Source organism: Tympanuchus pallidicinctus, unplaced genomic scaffold (assembly GCF_026119805.1).
Source record: "Tympanuchus pallidicinctus isolate F22 unplaced genomic scaffold, pur_lepc_1.0 scaffold45, whole genome shotgun sequence".
Classification (NCBI taxonomy): domain Eukaryota; kingdom Metazoa; phylum Chordata; class Aves; order Galliformes; family Phasianidae; genus Tympanuchus; species Tympanuchus pallidicinctus.
The window spans coordinates 913,544-931,770 of NW_026294764.1; the positions used below are offsets into that span (position 1 = coordinate 913,544).

The 18,227-nt window shown below is 57.9% G+C and overlaps 1 protein-coding gene across 2 annotated transcripts in view; it reads right to left on the reverse strand.

The window, feature by feature from the left end:
- The window catches only part of CACNA1S (calcium voltage-gated channel subunit alpha1 S), a 30,236-nt gene extending 18,551 nt beyond the window's left edge, over nucleotides 1-11,685 (reverse strand). The window contains exons 1-8 of one of the 2 annotated variants that reach the window (XM_052702522.1): nucleotides 9,625-11,685; nucleotides 6,710-6,815; nucleotides 3,319-3,458; nucleotides 2,438-2,571; nucleotides 1,754-1,906; nucleotides 1,315-1,520; nucleotides 681-784; nucleotides 33-181 (exon numbers count right to left, since the gene is read on the reverse strand). In XM_052702522.1, the coding sequence (XP_052558482.1) occupies nucleotides 33-181; nucleotides 681-784; nucleotides 1,315-1,520; nucleotides 1,754-1,906; nucleotides 2,438-2,571; nucleotides 3,319-3,458; nucleotides 6,710-6,815; nucleotides 9,625-10,052 (1,420 nt within the window). In that variant the 5' untranslated portion in view covers nucleotides 10,053-11,685. Of the gene's footprint in view, nucleotides 1-32; nucleotides 182-680; nucleotides 785-1,314; nucleotides 1,521-1,753; nucleotides 1,907-2,437; nucleotides 2,572-3,318; nucleotides 3,459-6,709; nucleotides 6,816-9,613 lie in introns of both variants that reach the window. The other variant, XM_052702523.1, reaches the window with a different exon arrangement.
- Between the last annotated feature and the right edge of the window lie 6,542 nt (nucleotides 11,686-18,227).

Consider the following 18,227-nt stretch of genomic DNA (forward strand, 5'->3'; position numbering starts at 1 on the left):
ACCCAGGAACCCAACGCACAGATTGCTGGTACCTTCTCCTCTGGTCCGGTGACTGTCCATCACCTCTGCATGGGTGATCCAGTCCATGTAGCCCTTCAGATCCTCCTCCAGCTGCTGCTTCTCCCGCAGCTTCTGAAATGTGCCTCGTGACTTGGCCTTCTCACGCTCTTTGGTGAACTCCCTGGGACAAGGCAAGCAGCAGAGAGGAGCTGTGCAGAGGCCGTGTACCACAGTCCTGTGGCAGACGGGTCCTTGGACAAGGATACAGCCTTGAACTCCCCTAGCACCAAGAGACCGCCCTACTGACTGTTCTCCATCTTGGCCTCACTCCATGATCCAAGATCATGGGATATCACCAACTCCTTGTTGGCTTCCTCCCCACCACCAGTGCAGCTCCTTGCTGCAGGAGGCTGCGGCTAGACAGGCCAGCCAGGGCTAAAGGCTGCATCTGCTGATGGGTGCTTTTACTGCAGGAAAAGGAATTCTGCATTGAGCTAAAATCTCAGATGGTCACAGAAGCTGGTACAAAAGGTAACTGGAGGTTCAGTGTTTCTAAGCATGCAAGGAAAAAGGCTGACTGAAAGAGGACAAGGAACAGAAAATATCAAAGCTTTCTTCCCACACGGGCAATGTCCACACTGCTCACCAATCTGGCAAAGAGAAGGGACTGGGGCACTTACCCACTGAGCACCCCCAGCACCAGGTTGAGAACAAAGAAGGAACCAAGCAAAATAAGGCTGACAAAGTAGATCCAGGGCCATTCATTCCCAATGGCATCGTTAACCTGGCAAGGAGAGAGGCAGACGATGTATCCTCAAAACGCTCTTCCAGCTGTCTTTCCTGGGAGCCCCCAGCAGGCTGCAGAAGCTTTGTTCCTCTGAAGGGAGCGTTTGGGTGGGACATAAATTCACCTGAGAGCCTAGCTCCTTACCTCAGTGGAGGAACAGCCAGACCTAAGCATCTGGGAGCAGATTTACACATCAGCTTCATACCTAAGCCTCAGCAAGACAGTCTCCCAAAGACTGAACAACACATTTTTTCGTTGGAGAAACACTGAGTGGTCTATACCCTTTCCCAAAGGTGGGAGATAGAGCTCTCTGCTGTCTGTCTATATGGAGAGCAAAGGCTTCTTGGATAGTGACACGTGGACATGCGTGGCGCATGATGGGATGTGCACCACAGTATGAAGATTGCTGGGGAAGGGCATCTTTTGGTGGGGGGCTGATCTAACCTCTTGCGTCCTGCGTCCTGCCAGGCAGAACTAGCATTCACCAGCACCGAGCTGGGCACCCAGCCCAGGCCACTGAAGCTCACCCAGTAGAGCACTTCGGTCCAGCCCTCCATGGTGATGCACTGGTAGACAGTCAGCATGGCAAAGCCAAAGTTATCGAAGTGAGTGATGCCGTTGTTGGGTCCCGGCCAGCCGCCTCGGCACTCGGTGCCATTGATGGAGCAGTGACGCCCATGGCCAGAGATTGTGCAGGGGGCTGGCTTCTCTGACCCTACTGTGGCAATCACATCTGTGGGGAAAAGCCGTAACATAAGTGGCAGGTTGGGCAAGATGAGCAGTTCCCAGCACCCCCCGATCTCCTGCAGAGGCTTTCACCACTTCCTCACCCCATCCACGTCCTGTACCACGTGCCTTTCCAGCCTGCCACACCACACTCCCAGGCTTTCTGCTACCACAGAGGCTCTGTGGTCCCAAAAGCACACAGAGGTATCTCTGACTTCTCACTCCCTGCCACAGCCCCACCTGTCCCGAGGTAGTAGCAGGTCTTGTGCATCTTGCCCTTGAAGAGCTCTTGCCCCACAATGGCATAGATGATGATCATGAAGAGGACGAGCAGCGCGATGTGCAGCAGAGGCACCATGGCTTTGATAATGGAGTTCAGGACAACCTGCAGACCTGCACCAGGGAGAAAGGAGAGGGTCTCAGCCACATCTCAAACAGCTTTGGGTGCACCCTGTGTTCCTGACAGCCCCTCTGAAATGCCCCACACCAAGGAAAGTCCCAACATGAACTGAAATCTCTGCAGCAATTTCTTGCTGCTTTCCACCCGCAATGCAGGCTGCTGGAACACCCCAGCAGAGCCATTCTCCAGGCAGTGCTGGAGACTATTTCATGCCCATCCGTTTTGTTGTTCTCTTCACGGCTGTATCTACATAAGCTACAGGAAAATGAGAGCTCTGCCAAGAGAAACTAAAGTGAGACCCTGAACGCACCAACCACCCAAAGGTGCTGACACCAAGCCACGGTGGGAGTTATGTGCATGCTGACCTGCAGATCCCAGCACTGACAAATTCAAGCAGCAGGGAGATGTGACACTGCAGCACTTCTACATCCATATTGTGGCTGGGTGTGGACCAGCAGCAAACAGAACCTGTCCTATGGCCAAAACCCCACAGCCCCTCCTGTTAACAAGGGCCCAGCACTCACTTGGCACTCCAGACACCAGGCGCAGAGGTCTCAGCACACGAAATGCTCGCAGGGCCTTCACATCAAAGCCACCTTTCCCTCCCAGAGACCCTCCCTCCTTTGCATTGATCTGCTCCAGGGTCATGGTGACAAGCCTGAAAGAGCCAGGGCACAGTGCAGGGAGGGGAAAGGGGAGAAGGAAGGAAGGACGAGGAGGAAGAGAAGTGCATGAGGATGGAGACCAGGAATCTCTGCTGGAGCAGCTGGTGCAAGCAGCTCTGCCGAGCACCCAGGCGCCCTCCCATCCTATCCCTAGTGGGCCCGTTCCCTGTGCCAAACACTGGAAAACACTGTGCCCTCCTGCTACCCAGGGCAAGGAGATCTGACAGGAACTGGGAGGACAGGGAAGAAGAAATGGGAGTTACAGAGGGTTCCAGGGCAAGAAAATGGGGCCCTTGGGAGAAGGCAATGAGCTGAGATCAGGACAAATGTTATTGCTCTCTACATCTATCTGAAAGGAGTTTGGTCTCTGCTCCCAGGTAACAGTGACAGAACGAGAGGTGATGGCCTCGCACTGCACCAGCGGAGGGTCAGGTTGGATATTAGGAACAATTTTTTCTCCTAAAGAGCAGTCAGCATTGGCACAGGCTGCTCAGGGAGGTGGTGGAGCCACCATCCCTGGAGACGTTCAGGAAATGTGGAGATGTGGCTCTGGGAGACATGGTCAGTGGGCATGGTGGGGATGGATTGGGGTTGAGCTCGGGTATCTCAGAGGTCTTTTCCAATCTTAGTGATTCCATGATCTTGTCCTAAAACCCACTGCAGTCAGCAGAAAAAAGGAGTGTGGTTGACAGGCTATGGACCATGCAACCAGAGCGCGAGGAGCTTCCCCCCTTCATTACCCCAGGGACACGATGGAGAAGTCGAGCACATTCCAGCCATTTCGGAGATAGGCATCCGTATGGAACAGAAACCCGTAAGCTATTATCTTGAGCATGGCCTCGATGGCAAAGAAGATCAGGAAGGCATATTCGAACTTCTCCTGGGGATTGCAAGCAGCAGAACGCACCCTGTTAGAGCAGTGCCACCAGCCTCAGCCTCACACCACACGGCTGCAGCATCGCTGTCTCCACTGCCCCACAGCTCTCCTCCCACAGCCTCTCCCGCTGAGGCCCCGGGGGCCGTCCTGCAGCCATCCCACAGCCGCCATGACACGAGCTGGCTGTGCCGTGGCTCCCTGGTGCCTCCCAGGTCTCAAGGCCCTCCGCCTAACACCAGACCCCAGTATGGCAGATTGAGCTGCTGGAAGGAAACCGGCCCTGGAGCTTCACCATGCAGAGCTGTGCCTGCTGCCAGCTGAATCCTGGCACCCCGCACAGCCACCGGGCCCGGAATAGCTTGGCCTCCACGGGAGCACGGCCAAGAGCTGGGTGCCCACCTGGCTCTGCCTGTCACTGCCATTGCAGCCAGCCATGCTGATGGCTCTTTCCAGGCCAGGATTAAAATGCCTCTGAAGCAGTCGAATGAACCGGGATATTTATATTTCTGGTTTTCCACAGCCCCTCTCCTCACTGTGCACCCCATGGAGGGCACAGAGCAGCCCTGGGCTCTGCACCAGGAATGGCACCCAGAGGGCAGAGGGAAGCAGCACACCATGGCTCTGCATCCCCCCCAGGGCCATTGCCTTGGCAAACAGAAAGCACTGCCCATTTACCAGCAACCACAGCCAAGGCTCAGACGCGGTGCCTGCTCAGTTGCCACATCCACAAGCAGTGGGCATGCCAAGTGTCCCTGCATGACTGCCATCCTACAGCACCAGACCTCGCTAGGTCTGAGGGAAGCAGTGGAGAGAACAGAGACCTCAGCACTGCACTTTCGGGTCTTATCAGGGCTGCACTGCAAGCGTTCAGCTAAGCTGATGCAATGCTTGCATTCCCCGTTTATCAGTGACGGATCCCCCACAGCCCATCCTTGCAATCCCAGACACACAGACACAGCTACCACACACGTTTCAGATCAGCAGCTGTCAAGGCCCAGGCTGGTCCCAGAATCAGCACCCAGCCGTCCAAAAGTGAACTCCTGGGCCAAGAGAGAGACAGCAGGCAGCCCCTGCTATCTGAGTTACTCCTTCCTTGGAGGCTGCAAGCATCCGTACAGCTCCAGCTCTGTTATGTGCTTTGCAGACCCAATCACATACACAGAGCTGGATCATCCTGACCTGTCCTGCTGGTATCACCTCTGTAGGAAGTAGGAAAGCTCACAGCACGGTCATTAGGTGCTATGCAGGGTTCCATCAGTGCTGTTTGGAGAGATCCCCCCCATAACCTGTCCTACAGCTGCGGGTCTGGTTTCCCCTTCCTTGTCTAGCTGTAATCTGTAGACAGATGCTAATGTCAGCAGAGGAAAAGCATGTCCTGACTGTCAGTGTGTCACTGAGCTGAGGTGGGACAGCCTCTCGCTCAGGCAGATCACAGCAAACCTCCTGGATTCCCCACATTATGGGTGTAGCTGCAGGACATGCTGAGCAGGAGACTCATGAGGCCACAAAGCCGTGTCTTGAGCCAGGACAGACTTATTGCTGCCACTGGATAGCAGCAGAAAGCAGCCAGGGGACGTTTTGTTCTGGCAGGGTTGATACCTGTTCTGGCATTGCCCTGGGGCTGGGTGCACAACAAGCCCAGCCTTTAAAAAGTACTATAAAAAGCTGCGGATCTTCATAGCCTGCTGGGCTGCACAGACATGCTTCAACAATGTTAGGCGACATGGAGTAACCTGACCTGCAGGCTCTGAATGAGACCCAGCAGCAGGAATAACACTGCGCACCACACCGATGCAATGCAACACAATTCCAGCCTGCAGAGCAACATCAGCTCCCAGCCCCTGAGGCCACACAGGACCCTCCACAACAAGCCGCCTCTTTCCCTGCAGCCCCCAGCCATTGCAGCATCTCGCTGCTGCTGGAAGGAATGCCTCCAACGAGGCTTTGCTGCTCTGTCTGCAGCCCTGCGCAGAGCACAGCATCACCCGCGGCAATGGGCATCTGGCTCTGCTCACAGCAGGGATTGCTCATTCGAAGGCACCAGAATGTGAAGACAAAGAAATGTGCAGAGCGGGGCTGCCAGGCTGCTGATACCCGGGGCTGTTGATATGGCAACGGGCTGAGAAAAATAAAATTGGGCAGAGTATTTAAAAAAATGATTTGTAATAAATACAAGCAGATGAAATCCCTTCATACAATGAGCTCAGTGAGGGCCCTGCCACGCGTCCCACGGCTCTGCACCCACCTGCATCCTGGTCTCAGCTAAATCCCATCCACTGCTGCCACCCCTACCTCTTGCTTCTCCCCTGTCACTGCCATCCCCATCTCTTGGTACAGACCTCTCTGCACCTTTCAAACCCTGTCACATTCCCATGGCCAGGGAAGAAACCCGCTCAAATAAAATCCTTCCTTGCTATTCCAGATCTCAAATTTTTGGACCACTTTAAGATTTTTCTGTAAGGGACAGAGAGAATACAGAGAGGTGCTTTTAAGCCACAAGTCGCCAGCACTGCCTGCACACAACATCCACCCCAGCACTGGGGAGTCCTGAAATTAGCAAAGAGAACATTTTGGTATAAACAACATATTCGGATGCTTTGAGTCAGTGCCCAAACTCAGACTCACAATAGAAATCAATACGGATTGAACTACAGTCGGCATCCAAGAGGGGGAAAGGGACAGTGAACTGAAAATAATGAAAGCTATTGATTTGGATCACACCAAAACATCTTATTCCAGGCAAGATGGAGGGACTGGAAACAACAGAATAATGGACTGGGAAGAAGTGATCTCTCCTTAACAGAGGTTTGGGTGGTTTATTTTTTCCTCTTTAAAAAAATGTCCCAGAATTAAAATTCAGCTTAGAGATGAATGGCCAGGCAATTCAGTCCCAAATATGCTAAAACAAAGCATTGCAGCCTTTCTGGAACAGGAAGTTTCCTTTTGGAAGCATTGAGATTAAAAAAAAAAAAAGGGAGAGAGAGACCCTTCCTTCCCCTGTACTTCTCACACCACCCAGCTGCCTTTGCCCTCAACCTACAGCTCTTCCCAGCCACTCTCCAGACCCATTCTGCAGCGGTGTCTCTGTGATTCGTGGCCTCGCGCTGCACTGACACGTGGTGCCACCACGCAGGGCAGCAGCCCCACAGATGCCATCACCTGGCGCCCAGGCACGCTGAGGATGAGCTCCATGGAGCAGTGAAGGCTGACCGCAGCTTTACAGAGAGGAGGGTGGCAGGAGGGCTGAATCTCACCAGGCTGGAGTTGGCCACGTTGGTGTCATCCTCCGGCATGGGCAGGTAGATGGCCAGGGCAACGCAGTTGGCGAAGATGGTCAGGAGGATGATGATCTCAAAAGGTCTGAAACAGCGTTAAGGAGCAGAGAGAGAGATGGGAAAGCAGTCCCTGCCTTGCTGGGGTGTGTGTGGGGGAAGCACAGGGAAACAGCCTCCCTCTGCCCATTCCTGGGTCTCTGGAGAGGAGAGGGAATTGAAGCAGGGTTAGACACAGGACCTGGAGAGGGGCAGCACCCGCACAGGACGTAAGGGGACAAAGCACAGAGCGAAAGGCTGCAGCTGAGGACTTGGAAACCTGGGAGTTCCCCCTACTCATCCTTCAGCGAGCCACTCTGAAGGCTCAAGGTCCTCTCCCATAACAGAGATCACAGAGCGCTGCACTCCAGAGCACGGTGGCCCTGGCTGCGGTTGCGGTGCTCAGCTGCCAGGAGGGAGATGCTGCAGAACAGCAGACCTCAGGTGCACTGTGCCACCCCAGGCTGGCAGCTGAGCCAGCAGACACATGGCTCACACCTCAGCGTCCCCCAGCCCACACAGCAGCGCACTCATGGCTGTTCTGCTGAGTGCCAGAGTCTCTCTCCCTCCATGGAACAGAGAATTGGGTCATCTGGGCCCTGGGGCACCTCTGAATGAAGGGGGTGGGCTGCTGTTTACCTCCAAGGCCCAGGGACAGCCACTTGGTCACTCCTACTGCTGTCACTGCTCTGCTGTGCCATTGAAACCTCAAGGTCAAGCTTCAGCTGTCACATTCCAGCAGTCCCAAAAGGGCTCACGCTCCCACAGGACCTTGGCCATGACAAGGCTCCCACCCCATGGACCACAGCCTCTCCTTTTAGCACAGCTGAAACCCACCACCCCACGCCACCCTGGAAGAACAGTAGCCAGCCATGCTCTTTCGCTGTCCTTTGCCGGTCGCATCCAGGCCACACAGGCTTGTGCTCCAGCTGTGCACATGCCTAAAAGCAAAGGAGTCTTCTCTGTGCACCTGGAGACATCGTGGCTGCCAGCTCTAGGTACAGCATGGCACAAAACATGTAAAAGTTTTTGGTTCCAGTTCACTGCTGAGTGCTTCCCAGTTCTCCAATTCGTTTGCCTTTCCTGCGCTCATCAGCAGCACTGGAGCAAAGTGCAGGTGGAGGAAATGAAAGTGCTGCTCCACCTGTAAATCAGCACACTTCACGTGGCTCCTCCTCCTCTCCAACCCACAGTTACAACCACAGCCAGTGCCCACTTCTGAGCTGTTTTGAGATCTGCCATCCCCATCCCTACCCACAACTACACTGCCAACTGCAAATCCCCCCCAGTCCCATCCCGCCCTGGGCAGAGCCTCCTGCGAGCACCTGCAGCTCAGCCCTTGAAATTCAGCATCCCAGTACAGCAGCCCTGAAGCCATACTAGCATTTCCCTACCCTATGGTTAATCAACTAATTATCTCCATTCCCAGATAATTACGCAGCACAGGGCTGCAGCAGTCATGCCACTGTCTGGTTGGGCACCGTAGGGTGAGCAACACCTGGGTGCCTGCTCAAAGGGGGTGAAAGGAGCAGCCCACCCTGCCACCATTCATCACAGCCTTTGTGTGGGTGCAGGGATGGAGGGTGAGGGAGATGCGTGACTTTTTGGTGAAGCTGCGTAAGCAGAGCAGGAATCACAGCTCAGGTCCTGCCACTTTAGCCAGGCAGCGCAGTGCTGGAAGTGGATTTTGATCTCTTGTTCCCATACTGCAAAGGGACTCTCTGACCATTAAGGGGAGCAGAGCCCAAATCGGAGAATTCTCCTTTTCTGCTTCTGGGATGCCCCACCAGCACATCCTTCCCTGAGCTGCGTTTCTCTCAAATGGGCAATGGGTGTGGAGGACACTTGTGCACGCAGCCGAGCAGCAGGGGAAGAGTTGGAAACAGACCCTATGTCTTCCAGCACACCCAAACACATCCCTTGTCCTGCGTCAGCACAGGCCAGAGCGTGCAGATCACAGAGGACCTCTCTCACATCAATGCATCAGGAAAGGAGTGTCGAGGGAGAGGAAGGTGTTTCTGACCTGGGCAGTACAAACAATTCTGGGCACTGGATTGCAGTGGCATCACCCGGCTGTATTTATACCCCCCTGCACCTGACTGCCCTCATTTCAGGGTCAGGATGTACGAGCCCTCGTGGGACAGTTAGGGATGTCAGGCCAGGAGAGCTGCCAAGTAGGGATTAGCTGCGACCATCTTCTGTGGGGATACCTAGTGCATGGGTCTGGTATCGCTGCACACATTCCCATTACTGGGGCTCATCTCTGCTCTGCAGCGTCTGCTGTCAGAGCCACAAAGCTGAGGCACTGACATGGCACAGGATCTTTTCCAGGCAGCTGGAGAGCAGGCAGTATCATTACTCTCAGCCTAGGGTGTCAGAAAGGCTGAACAGATGCCACCATGGTTTCACTGCCTAACCCCAAGCCCCTCTCATTGCAGTCTCCAGCTCCATCTTCAGCTGCTGCTTCCCAGGCTGGCTCTGCTGCTCTGCCTGGCCCCATCCCCACCACACCTCTCCCACCCCGGCAGGCTCTCCTGGTTCTCTCAGCACAGCTCCTACAGGCACAAAACACATTCACACCCAGCAGCCCCTTGCCACCCCAGTTGCTCCTACACCACCACATAAAAGATCCCCATGGCTTCACAGTTCCATCTTCCCACACAAGCTCATCTGACCCCAACTGGCACCATTGCCCTTTACACATCCTCCAGGTGTCCCCAATTGCTTTTCCTGCTCCCCCACTGGCTCAGTGGCACAGCCAAGCACAAAGCCCAAGCACGGCACCGCAGCAGCGTGCTGCGAGCTCTCCTCCTGCAGATCGAGGGTCCTGATCCCCAGCACCCCCACCTGAAGGATACTTCCACTCCACGATGCTGATGCATGCCTTCCGCAGTGGGTTCTGTAGGGTTAAGCAGAACAGAGCCCTGGCTGGCCGAGGGGCTACTGGTGGCACCGGTTTCTTGGACTTCTCCTTCTGTTGCCTCTTCTTTGCATCATCCTGGTGGGACGCAGGCTCCATGGTGGTTCTCCCCACGCTGTTTCTCCTCCTCTCACCCCACGGCTGAGCCCCCAGCCCCAGCCAGCCAGAGCTCCTCCAGATCCCCCTCTCTGAGGAGCCGGACTCTGGGGGCTGGAGGCTGCGTTCGCGTGCACAGCACACAAAGCACAGATTTAAATTTAGATCCCTGGCTCCCGGGTGCTGTCGCAGCTCCTGAGGCAGCAAAAGGACCCCAGCAGCTGTTGCTTCCTTACCCGGCGCATTGCGAGGCGGGCGAGTGCTTCGCATGCCACTGAGTGGGCTGGGGGTGGGGACGGCTGCCTGGCACCAGGCTCATCTTCTCCAAACGAAAAGTGCTTTTGTCCGTTGTCACTTCTTTCCCCAGTGCCCCAGCCAGCAAGGAAAGCCAGGCAACCAGGGGAACACACACAGTTGAATCACATTTTTGGGGTGAAATGGGCAACAGGACTCCAGCCAGTAGGGCACTTTCCCAAAGAAATATTCTTGAGGCCCCTTGATGGGTGTAGCTGCAAAGGTGAGCTATCTACACATATATGCACACACACACTTCCTGGTGATAACTATAAGAAGTTGCTATCCAGATACATCCGCCTTTTAAAAATTATATTTATTATATTTATTTGCTAGCGGTGGTTTGTGGTAACCTGTAATAAAAGGGAAAAAATGCCTCCGTGCCCTTGTGCATTACAGAATCTCACAACCCACTGCTGCAATCTCTACACATGGCCCACACCATTACACTCCTCCCTTTGTAGGATCTCAGCTTCGTTTGGTGTGCTCTGCTCAGCTCAGTCCTCATCCTGTAGCTGCGGGGTCTCTGGGGCTGAGCACATCGCACTGATACAGGCAGGGATTGGACCCCAACCTCAGACTCTAGTGAGTCCAAAACATGCTCTGGTTTGCCATTCCAGGCAGTGAACAAAAGACACAGGAATTGCAGCAGGCAGAGGTGGGCTGTCAGCACCTCTCTGCAGCAGGGGAAACCAGGGCACAAGAAAGCGGTTTTGCTGGAGCACTCAACAGTCACACTAACCGCACTCCCATCCTCCTGAAACGTTATGGTCCAACACAGACACATCCCAGCCAACACCCTGCACCACAGCGAGCTGATCTGCCCACTGCATGGCGCTGCCCAAAGTTTCCTTGCCTTCACTTTGCACGGTTCACTTAACCCGCTCTGGAGCTGGCTCTGGTGGGCACCGGGAGGATCTCTCATCTCATTTAGTCCTCCCCCCATTCCTTTGTGAAAGCTAGAGCTCAAACTTCTGCTACTGCCTCCTGCAGAGCAGCAAGGACTCGGGGCCCACCTAGCGGCGACACAGCAGAGGGCAGGCAGTAACGGACACCAGCAGCACGGCACCTCCAAGAACCACAGAACATCCCGAGCTGGTAGGGAACCACAGGGATCCCCGGGTCCAACCCCCGGCACCACCCAAACCCTACGGCTGAGAGCGGCGTCCCGATGCTCCCTGAGCTCCGGCAGTCCGGGGCTGAGCCCACCGCCCCCGAGGCCGAGCACGGCCGGACCCCCGGCCCAGCTCCGCGCCATTCCTGTGCCACAGAGAGCAGAGTTGAGCGCCGCCCCTCCGCCAACCAAATCGAGGGCCCTCAGCCGCCCCTCCTCGTGTTGCCCTTTCTTCCTTTCCCTCTCCGCGCTGCCCTCCTTCGGACGCTCTCCGATAACTTTCTCCCTTCTTACAGCCAGGTGAGGCCGCAGCAGTGCAGCGCCAGCGCTGCCCGGCCCCACAACCCCATCCAAGAGGCCTCCACAGGAAACTTCAACCCTCGGGCACTGCCGGTTAAAGCTGCCTCAGCACAGACGCCTCCCGGGGCCTTCCGTCCGCAGCACTCCCTCCCACGACAGGACCCTCCCGCATGCACCCCGCCGGCCGCAGCCGCCCGCAGGCCGCACGCCCGCCGCGCCGGCCGCCATGACACCGCCGCGCCAGCACGCGCCGTGCGTCGTGCGTCATCACGTCGGGCGGCGCGACGCGGAGGGGTGGGCGAGACCATTCTTGGGAGAGGCGGGGGGGAGCGGGCGGGGCCATTACGTGAGGTGGGGGGAGCGAGGGCGGAACCACTGCGGGAGGGCGGGGGAGGGCGGTGACTCCTGCAGGGGGCGGCGGCCCCGCAGTGCTGACAGCGGCCGCCCGGGGGCAGCAGCGCTCCTGGGGAGCGGCGCTCCGGGTCGGGGTCGGGTCCGCGCGCAGTGCCGTGCGGGCGGTGGCGTCGCCGCTCTGCGGATTTTGGGGGCCGTGGGAAACCGGCAAGGGCCGAGCTCAGCCGATGGCTTCACCTCCTCCGGAGCAATTTGTGCCGCTGGGGAGCAGTGAGAGGAGCTTGGACCCACGGTGCCGCCCAGCGCGAGGCCGGCAGAGTCACAGAGCCACCACAGAATCAGAATTGTTAAGACTGGAAAAGACCTTTGAGGTCGAGTCCGGTCGCAACCCAAACCCCACCGTGCCCACTCATAGGATCGGTGAGGCTGGAAAAGACCTCAACCAGCAGCCCATCCCCATACGCCCGTTCATAGGATTATCAAATCATTATGGTCCGAAAAAGCCTTTAAGGTCACCCAACTCAGCCCGTCCCACCGCGCCCACTGACGGCTGGGACACAGCACAGCGCTTCCCAAATCCTCACCCACCCCTCCGGCCCCTGGAAACCCCACAGATGGGGCTGGGGCGGCTCAGGGATGCAGAGCCGAGGGGAAGCCCTCGGGCCGGAGCCCTCGGGTCAGATCGTGGTGTGGCCGCCTTCCGCCCTGGCGTCACCGCGTGCCGGCGCGGAACAAAACAAGCCTGGAGCGGGGAGCTGCCACCGGCACACGGCTCATGAATGGGGCTAAGAATAGATTTCCTGTTTACTGAACTGCTGGGGCAGAGGGCGCCCGGTGCTATTTTTGCCAATCCTGCCCACCCCGCTGCCTATGGGAGCATGGAGCATCCACTGGACGCTGTGGGCCGTGAGCATCCCCATACAGGCACTGTGGGACCCTGCGCTGCGATCCCCCGATGTGTTTTCCCAGAGGGAAGAGAGCCTCGCACACAGGGCAAAGCGCTGTGGATTATGGCACTTTCTCTGCTCCTCTTGGCCCCTCACAGGAGCAGCGCAGCAAAACGCCGAGCAGAAGTCACGCAGTTTCCTATTCTTGAGAATGAGGAAGGCCAGGGGCCATTTACTGGAATCCCCAGCCACAGCCCTCGCCGCAGCCTTTTCTTGTAAACACTGACCAAAATACATTGTGAAACCCGCATGTGGCTGCCGCACGGGGGGCTGGGCCACCCATCACCGAGAAAACCCAAAAGTGTGGCAAAGAGGGATCATTATGGGTAGCAGCATCCCCGCAGGGGCTGCAGCACCCTGCACTTGCCCTGAACCCCAGCCAGGGGCCCCGATCCCAAATCCCACACCCCAACCCCCCATCCCTGGGCCCACAGGGATGCAGGAAGGTGTGTGGCTGCTGTCACCTCCCCAGTGCTGCCCCAGCATCACACAGACATCGCTGGGAGCCTGCTTTGTGGGGTGGGGGCTGGAAAGGGACAGGCTTCATAGGGTTTCTCCTCTCCATAGGCACTCCCTCTCTATAGTTGGTACTCTGCTGGGGATATTTTCTTGCTTTGTAATTGCAGATGCTGCACTCTGCTGTGCAAAATGGGTTGTTGGGTTTTTTTGGTGTTTTTTTTATTTTGCTTTGTGAGGTCTTTAGCAGACTGCATCACCAGGGCAGCATCTGTGCTGGTTTGGGTTGGGATACATAAAAGCTGGGCTCTAGAGGGGCTTGCTCTATAGCTGCTGGGCTCACAGGTACATCCCTGCTGGAGCAGATCCGGGGAATCCACGCTGCGTGGAGCCGAGCTGCTGCTCCACACCTGCCCTATGGATCTGCAACCCTGTGCTTGGTGCTGCTCTGTGAGCATTCCAATAAAGCCCTTTCCGAAGCACGGCAAAAAGATTGGAGCCTCTAGTAATTGCACCCCACAAATCCCCCTCAGGGAGCAATGCAAAGCTGAGGGTTCCCCAGCACCCACCCCGCTGCACCCCCCTCACACCGCACTGCACTCCCTCTGCATTGCGCTGCACCCCTTTTGCACTGCACCGCGTGCTGCAGGCTCTCCCCAGGCTCAGGGGAGCTTTGGGAGGATGCAGTTTCTGCCTCCTTTCCATGGCCTCCAGCAAAGGGCGTCTCATGCAATGGAACCAGGTCGTACACTGCGGCGTCTGGCGAAGATGCAGGAGGTGTTTCCCATTGGCGCAGGAATTCACTGTTTGCGCGTGTGTTGGGGAACGGGGGAGGAGGGGGGGAGGTTGTTATTATTTAATTTTATTTTCCGGCCTCCATCCAGGAATCTCTGCAATGTGCTGCTCCCGGGGAGGCTGGGGCAGCCGTGAGTCACTGGAACGTGACTCAGTGCCGCTGCTCTCACACAGGACATGAGCAGAATGCAGAATGCCAAAGGAGGGGAACAGCCCTGCAGAGCTGCTCAGACCCGCATTTCTCATGGGGAGACCCCCAGTGCAATGGAAGCTGAGCTCCACGTGGGATCAAAGCGTAGCACGGGGTCACAGCACTGCATGGAGAGGTCCTATGCTGAACCCCAGCACTCTCACTGCACCCCATGGCCACGTGCTGCCCCTCCTTGTCCTCATGGTGACGGTTTCTGGGGGTCCAGGGGCAGTGCTGAGCACTGTGATTCTCATCACACCCCAGGCACGGCCTCAGCTGCCTCTGTCAGCCGTGATGGAAAGCCAAGCTGGGCTGGCAGGCCCTTCTCTGTGATCTTGTTAATTAAGAAGTACATTTAATTAGCAGCACCCCAGCTGTGACTCAGCTCATCATCATGATCGAAACAAGAGCTGGCGCCGTGAACCCCCAACCCCAGCAGGACCCCACTGACGTTTTGGGGTGGGTTCCCATGGGATGGGGTGGATTGGGGCCATCCTCGGGCACAGCTGCTGTCACCCCCTCCCAGGGGCAATTCCTCATTGCCACGCTGCAAATAATCACATTAATAACCCATTTACCACGCTAAAAATAGTCTTGATAATGACACCCAGAGCTTTCCAGGAATAGATCTTAAAAACACGGGGAAAGCTGTTCCCAAAACGCCACGATGTGCAGATGGGGAAACTGAGGCACAGCCACACCGTGTCCCCAGGCACGGAGCCTCTGCTGGGCGGCTGCGGAATGCGCTCCTGAGTAAACCGCCGTGGAAATGAGCTCCTTCTGTATATGTATAGGTGCTGTCCTGCCAGCTGGATCCCCAGAGGGGACAGAGAGAGGAAACCGGGAGGCTGCCCGGAGCGTGGGGGCTTCACTCGGCACCACCGCCCCGCGCTGGGGTGGGGGCGTCGGAGGTGGTCTGCGGTGTGGGCTTGAGGAGCTGGGACGTGTGGGCTGTGCTGGGTAATGCTGCAGAGCAGCACTGCGCGCGGGGTGTGCGGTGGCAGAGGATCCCCCCCCCCCTCTCCCTCCCTCCCAGCAGGGCCATCGCCCCCTGTACCCCATCCATGGTGTCCAAAATGGGGGCACTTCCCCTCCCGCTAAATTCATCCCCGCGAGTGATTCTCCCCATCTGCATCTGCGGCGCAGCTCCCGGTACCACCTCCACCCGCATCCCATCACGCACGCACCCCTCCCTGCACCACCACGTGCAAGGTGGAGGGGAGCTGCACGCACACGCGGGGCCGCACCGGGCAGGGCCGCCCTCGCTCGGGTTTCCCGCAGCTCCCGCAGTGGTGCTGCACCCCCCGCCCCCCCCCCCCGGAACGGGAGGAGCCGCCGGACCGCTCCATTAGCGATGCAGACAGTGCCGCTTCCCCGTCTGGAGCAGCCGCAGCCCCCGCAAAGCCCCCGCCCGGCTGCGGGGCTGCACCCCCCGGAGGTGCTATTCTGAGGGTCCCCGCCCGTGGATGGATGCTGAAGGCGGCGGGGGGGTGGGGACTGCATGGGGGGGTTCCTCCCCCAAAAGGGTGGGCGGTGGGAGAGGGGTGACCGCCGAGGTTCCCCGCAGGCGGCTGCAAATATCGCTGCGCGCCGCTGCTGGCGGGAAGGGGGAGGTTATCAGAAGCCTGTGGGGGTGGGGTCGTGCTGTCCCCGCGTCCCCCCGGCCGCTGCGGTAAGGCCGGGCGCCCCCCGCCCCGCTGTGCCGCTGGAGGGTCGGACGGGGAGGTGAGGACGGAGCCACTGCCCCCGGGTGGGGAAGCAGAGGGAGGTGGGGCGGTGAGGAAGGGGTGGGGGCGGCGGGGGGGACAAAGCCACCACCGTGTGCAGCCCTGAACAGAGCCGTCCCCTTGCAGCAGCTCCAGCCCCTGCAGCGGGTCCAGCCCCTGCGATGGGTCCGTCCCTTTGCACCACAGCCAGCCCCGTTCCTCTGTATCACACCCAGCCCTCCGCACCGCATCTGTCCCTCTGCATTGCATTTGTCCCTCTGCGCCGCATTCATCCGTCCGCATCCATCCCCAGATCATCAAAAGCCACAGCGACGCCAGGGGACAAGCAGCTATGGGGAGGGGGACGGGGTGGAGGGGGTAGCAGAGGGTCTCCGCCTGCTGCCCTTTGGTGCGCTGCCCCACATCCCTCCCTGCTCCGTTACCGGCGCGTCCCATTGGAGCTGCCGAGCGGGGGGCAATCGGGGACACGCAAGGGAGGGAGCGGCTGCGTTTATTTTCTTCCATCCGAATCCACCCGCCGCAGAGAGAACGGGGTGGGGAGGAGGAGATGAGGAAACCCATTCGGATCTGCAGAGGAGATGCTGCCACCCAAGCCGTAGCGTTAGATTTATTATTATTTATTCATTTTTTTGGTCGGTTATTTTAGCGTCTCGTCTCGTCTCGTGGCGGAGCCGGGTGATAAATATCGGCATTCTGGTAAGCGGTGAATCACCGCCTGCTGACACGAGTGCTCCTGGCCCCCCGCCACCCCCAGCCCCACGCCGCCCCACCGCGGGGCCGTGCTGGCCGCAGCAAATATGTTTGGCCGCGTTCCCCTGGCTGCCGCCCCAGGACGGTGTCGGGAATCGGCTCCAAATCATGTTCTGTGGGCAGGCAGCCGCTAGGTAATGGTATTTCCATGGGTGATGAGATGCTGCGGGGATGTGGCGACGCTCCTGTCCTCCTCTGGGATGTGTCCCTGCTGCAGACCCCACAGCCACCCCATTGCTGCCTTGTCCCCGCCCACTGGGTCCCACTTGGGGCTGATCTCTGTTGCTTTGCAGCCCCGTATCCCCCCCAGCATCCCTGACACCCCCAGATTCCTCTGCCTCCCCGCAGCCTCACCCTGGGGGATGCAGCTCCCCACCCCAGGTCAGTGCATCCCCAGCTCTCATCCCTGTGCTGCCAGTGTTTGTGCCAGATGGATGTCCTGACGGGACACCACTGCTGCTGGGACTCCAAATCCAAACCCACCCTGGGTTCTGTTACTGTGATGGGGCCAGAACACCTGGAGGAAGCACACCTGGGGCACCGACTGTGCGGTGTCACTTGGTGCCGTGCGGCACATCCTGTCCCCAGTGCTGGCACTGATGTGCTGTGGTCCGTGGGAGCCCAGGGGTGGCACCGCAGCAGAATCCAGGCTTTAAAGACTCCCCCCAGCAGCGGCTGATCCCCTCCACAAGTTACAGAAGGTCCTTGGACCTCGTGAGCAGCTGGTGTGAAGCTGTAATTACCTTAATTAGCTCTGGGATTGCATTCCCTCCCTGTGCTAATTTCGTTTCTACAGTAACCAGCCTGAGAGGTGTGTGTGCGCCCGGTCCCGTGGCACAAAGCAAAGCAGAGAGCAAAGCCCTGAAGTCACCCCAAAACCAGGGAACCCCCCGAATCCCTCGGCCGCCCCCAGCCTCAATGCCCCGTGCATTCAGTAACCCACTGCAGAGCTTTGGGAGCGCCCTGGGTGCTCCTCGCTGTCCCAAAGGGGTAACGTGCACCGCCCGACCCTGGGTGCAACGGGTTTGGGATGGCGCAGAGCCCCGGCTCTTTGCTGTAACCCAATATCCCCCTGATGTAAGAGCCATTTGGGAGGAAACCATAAAAGCTTCAGGAAATGGGTATTAATTCACATCGAGGCAATAAAGGGGAAGGAGGGCTCCCAGGCAGAGCGCTGGGCCCTGGGGAGGGCCAAGCTGTGCCCCATCGCAGCAAAAAAAACCTAGATAGGAAATCATCCCGAGAGCTTTGGGGTTCAGACCCGAGGGGTTCCGAAGTGGGAGCACCCAGCAGCGGGCAGAGCTCCCTGCCGTGGAGCTGGGCAGCACTGACCACTAGAAGGCAACGGGAACAAGGCGCGGGGCTGCCTTCTCATTCCACGTGGGGCCGGCGGTTGCCCTGGAAATGCGGGGAAAAAAAAAAAAAGAAAGAAAGAAAGAAAAAAATTATCTGAGAAATTAAACAAAAAGGGCCACGAGGCTGAGCGGGCTGCAGTGCTGCGGGAGCAGGCGATGCTCC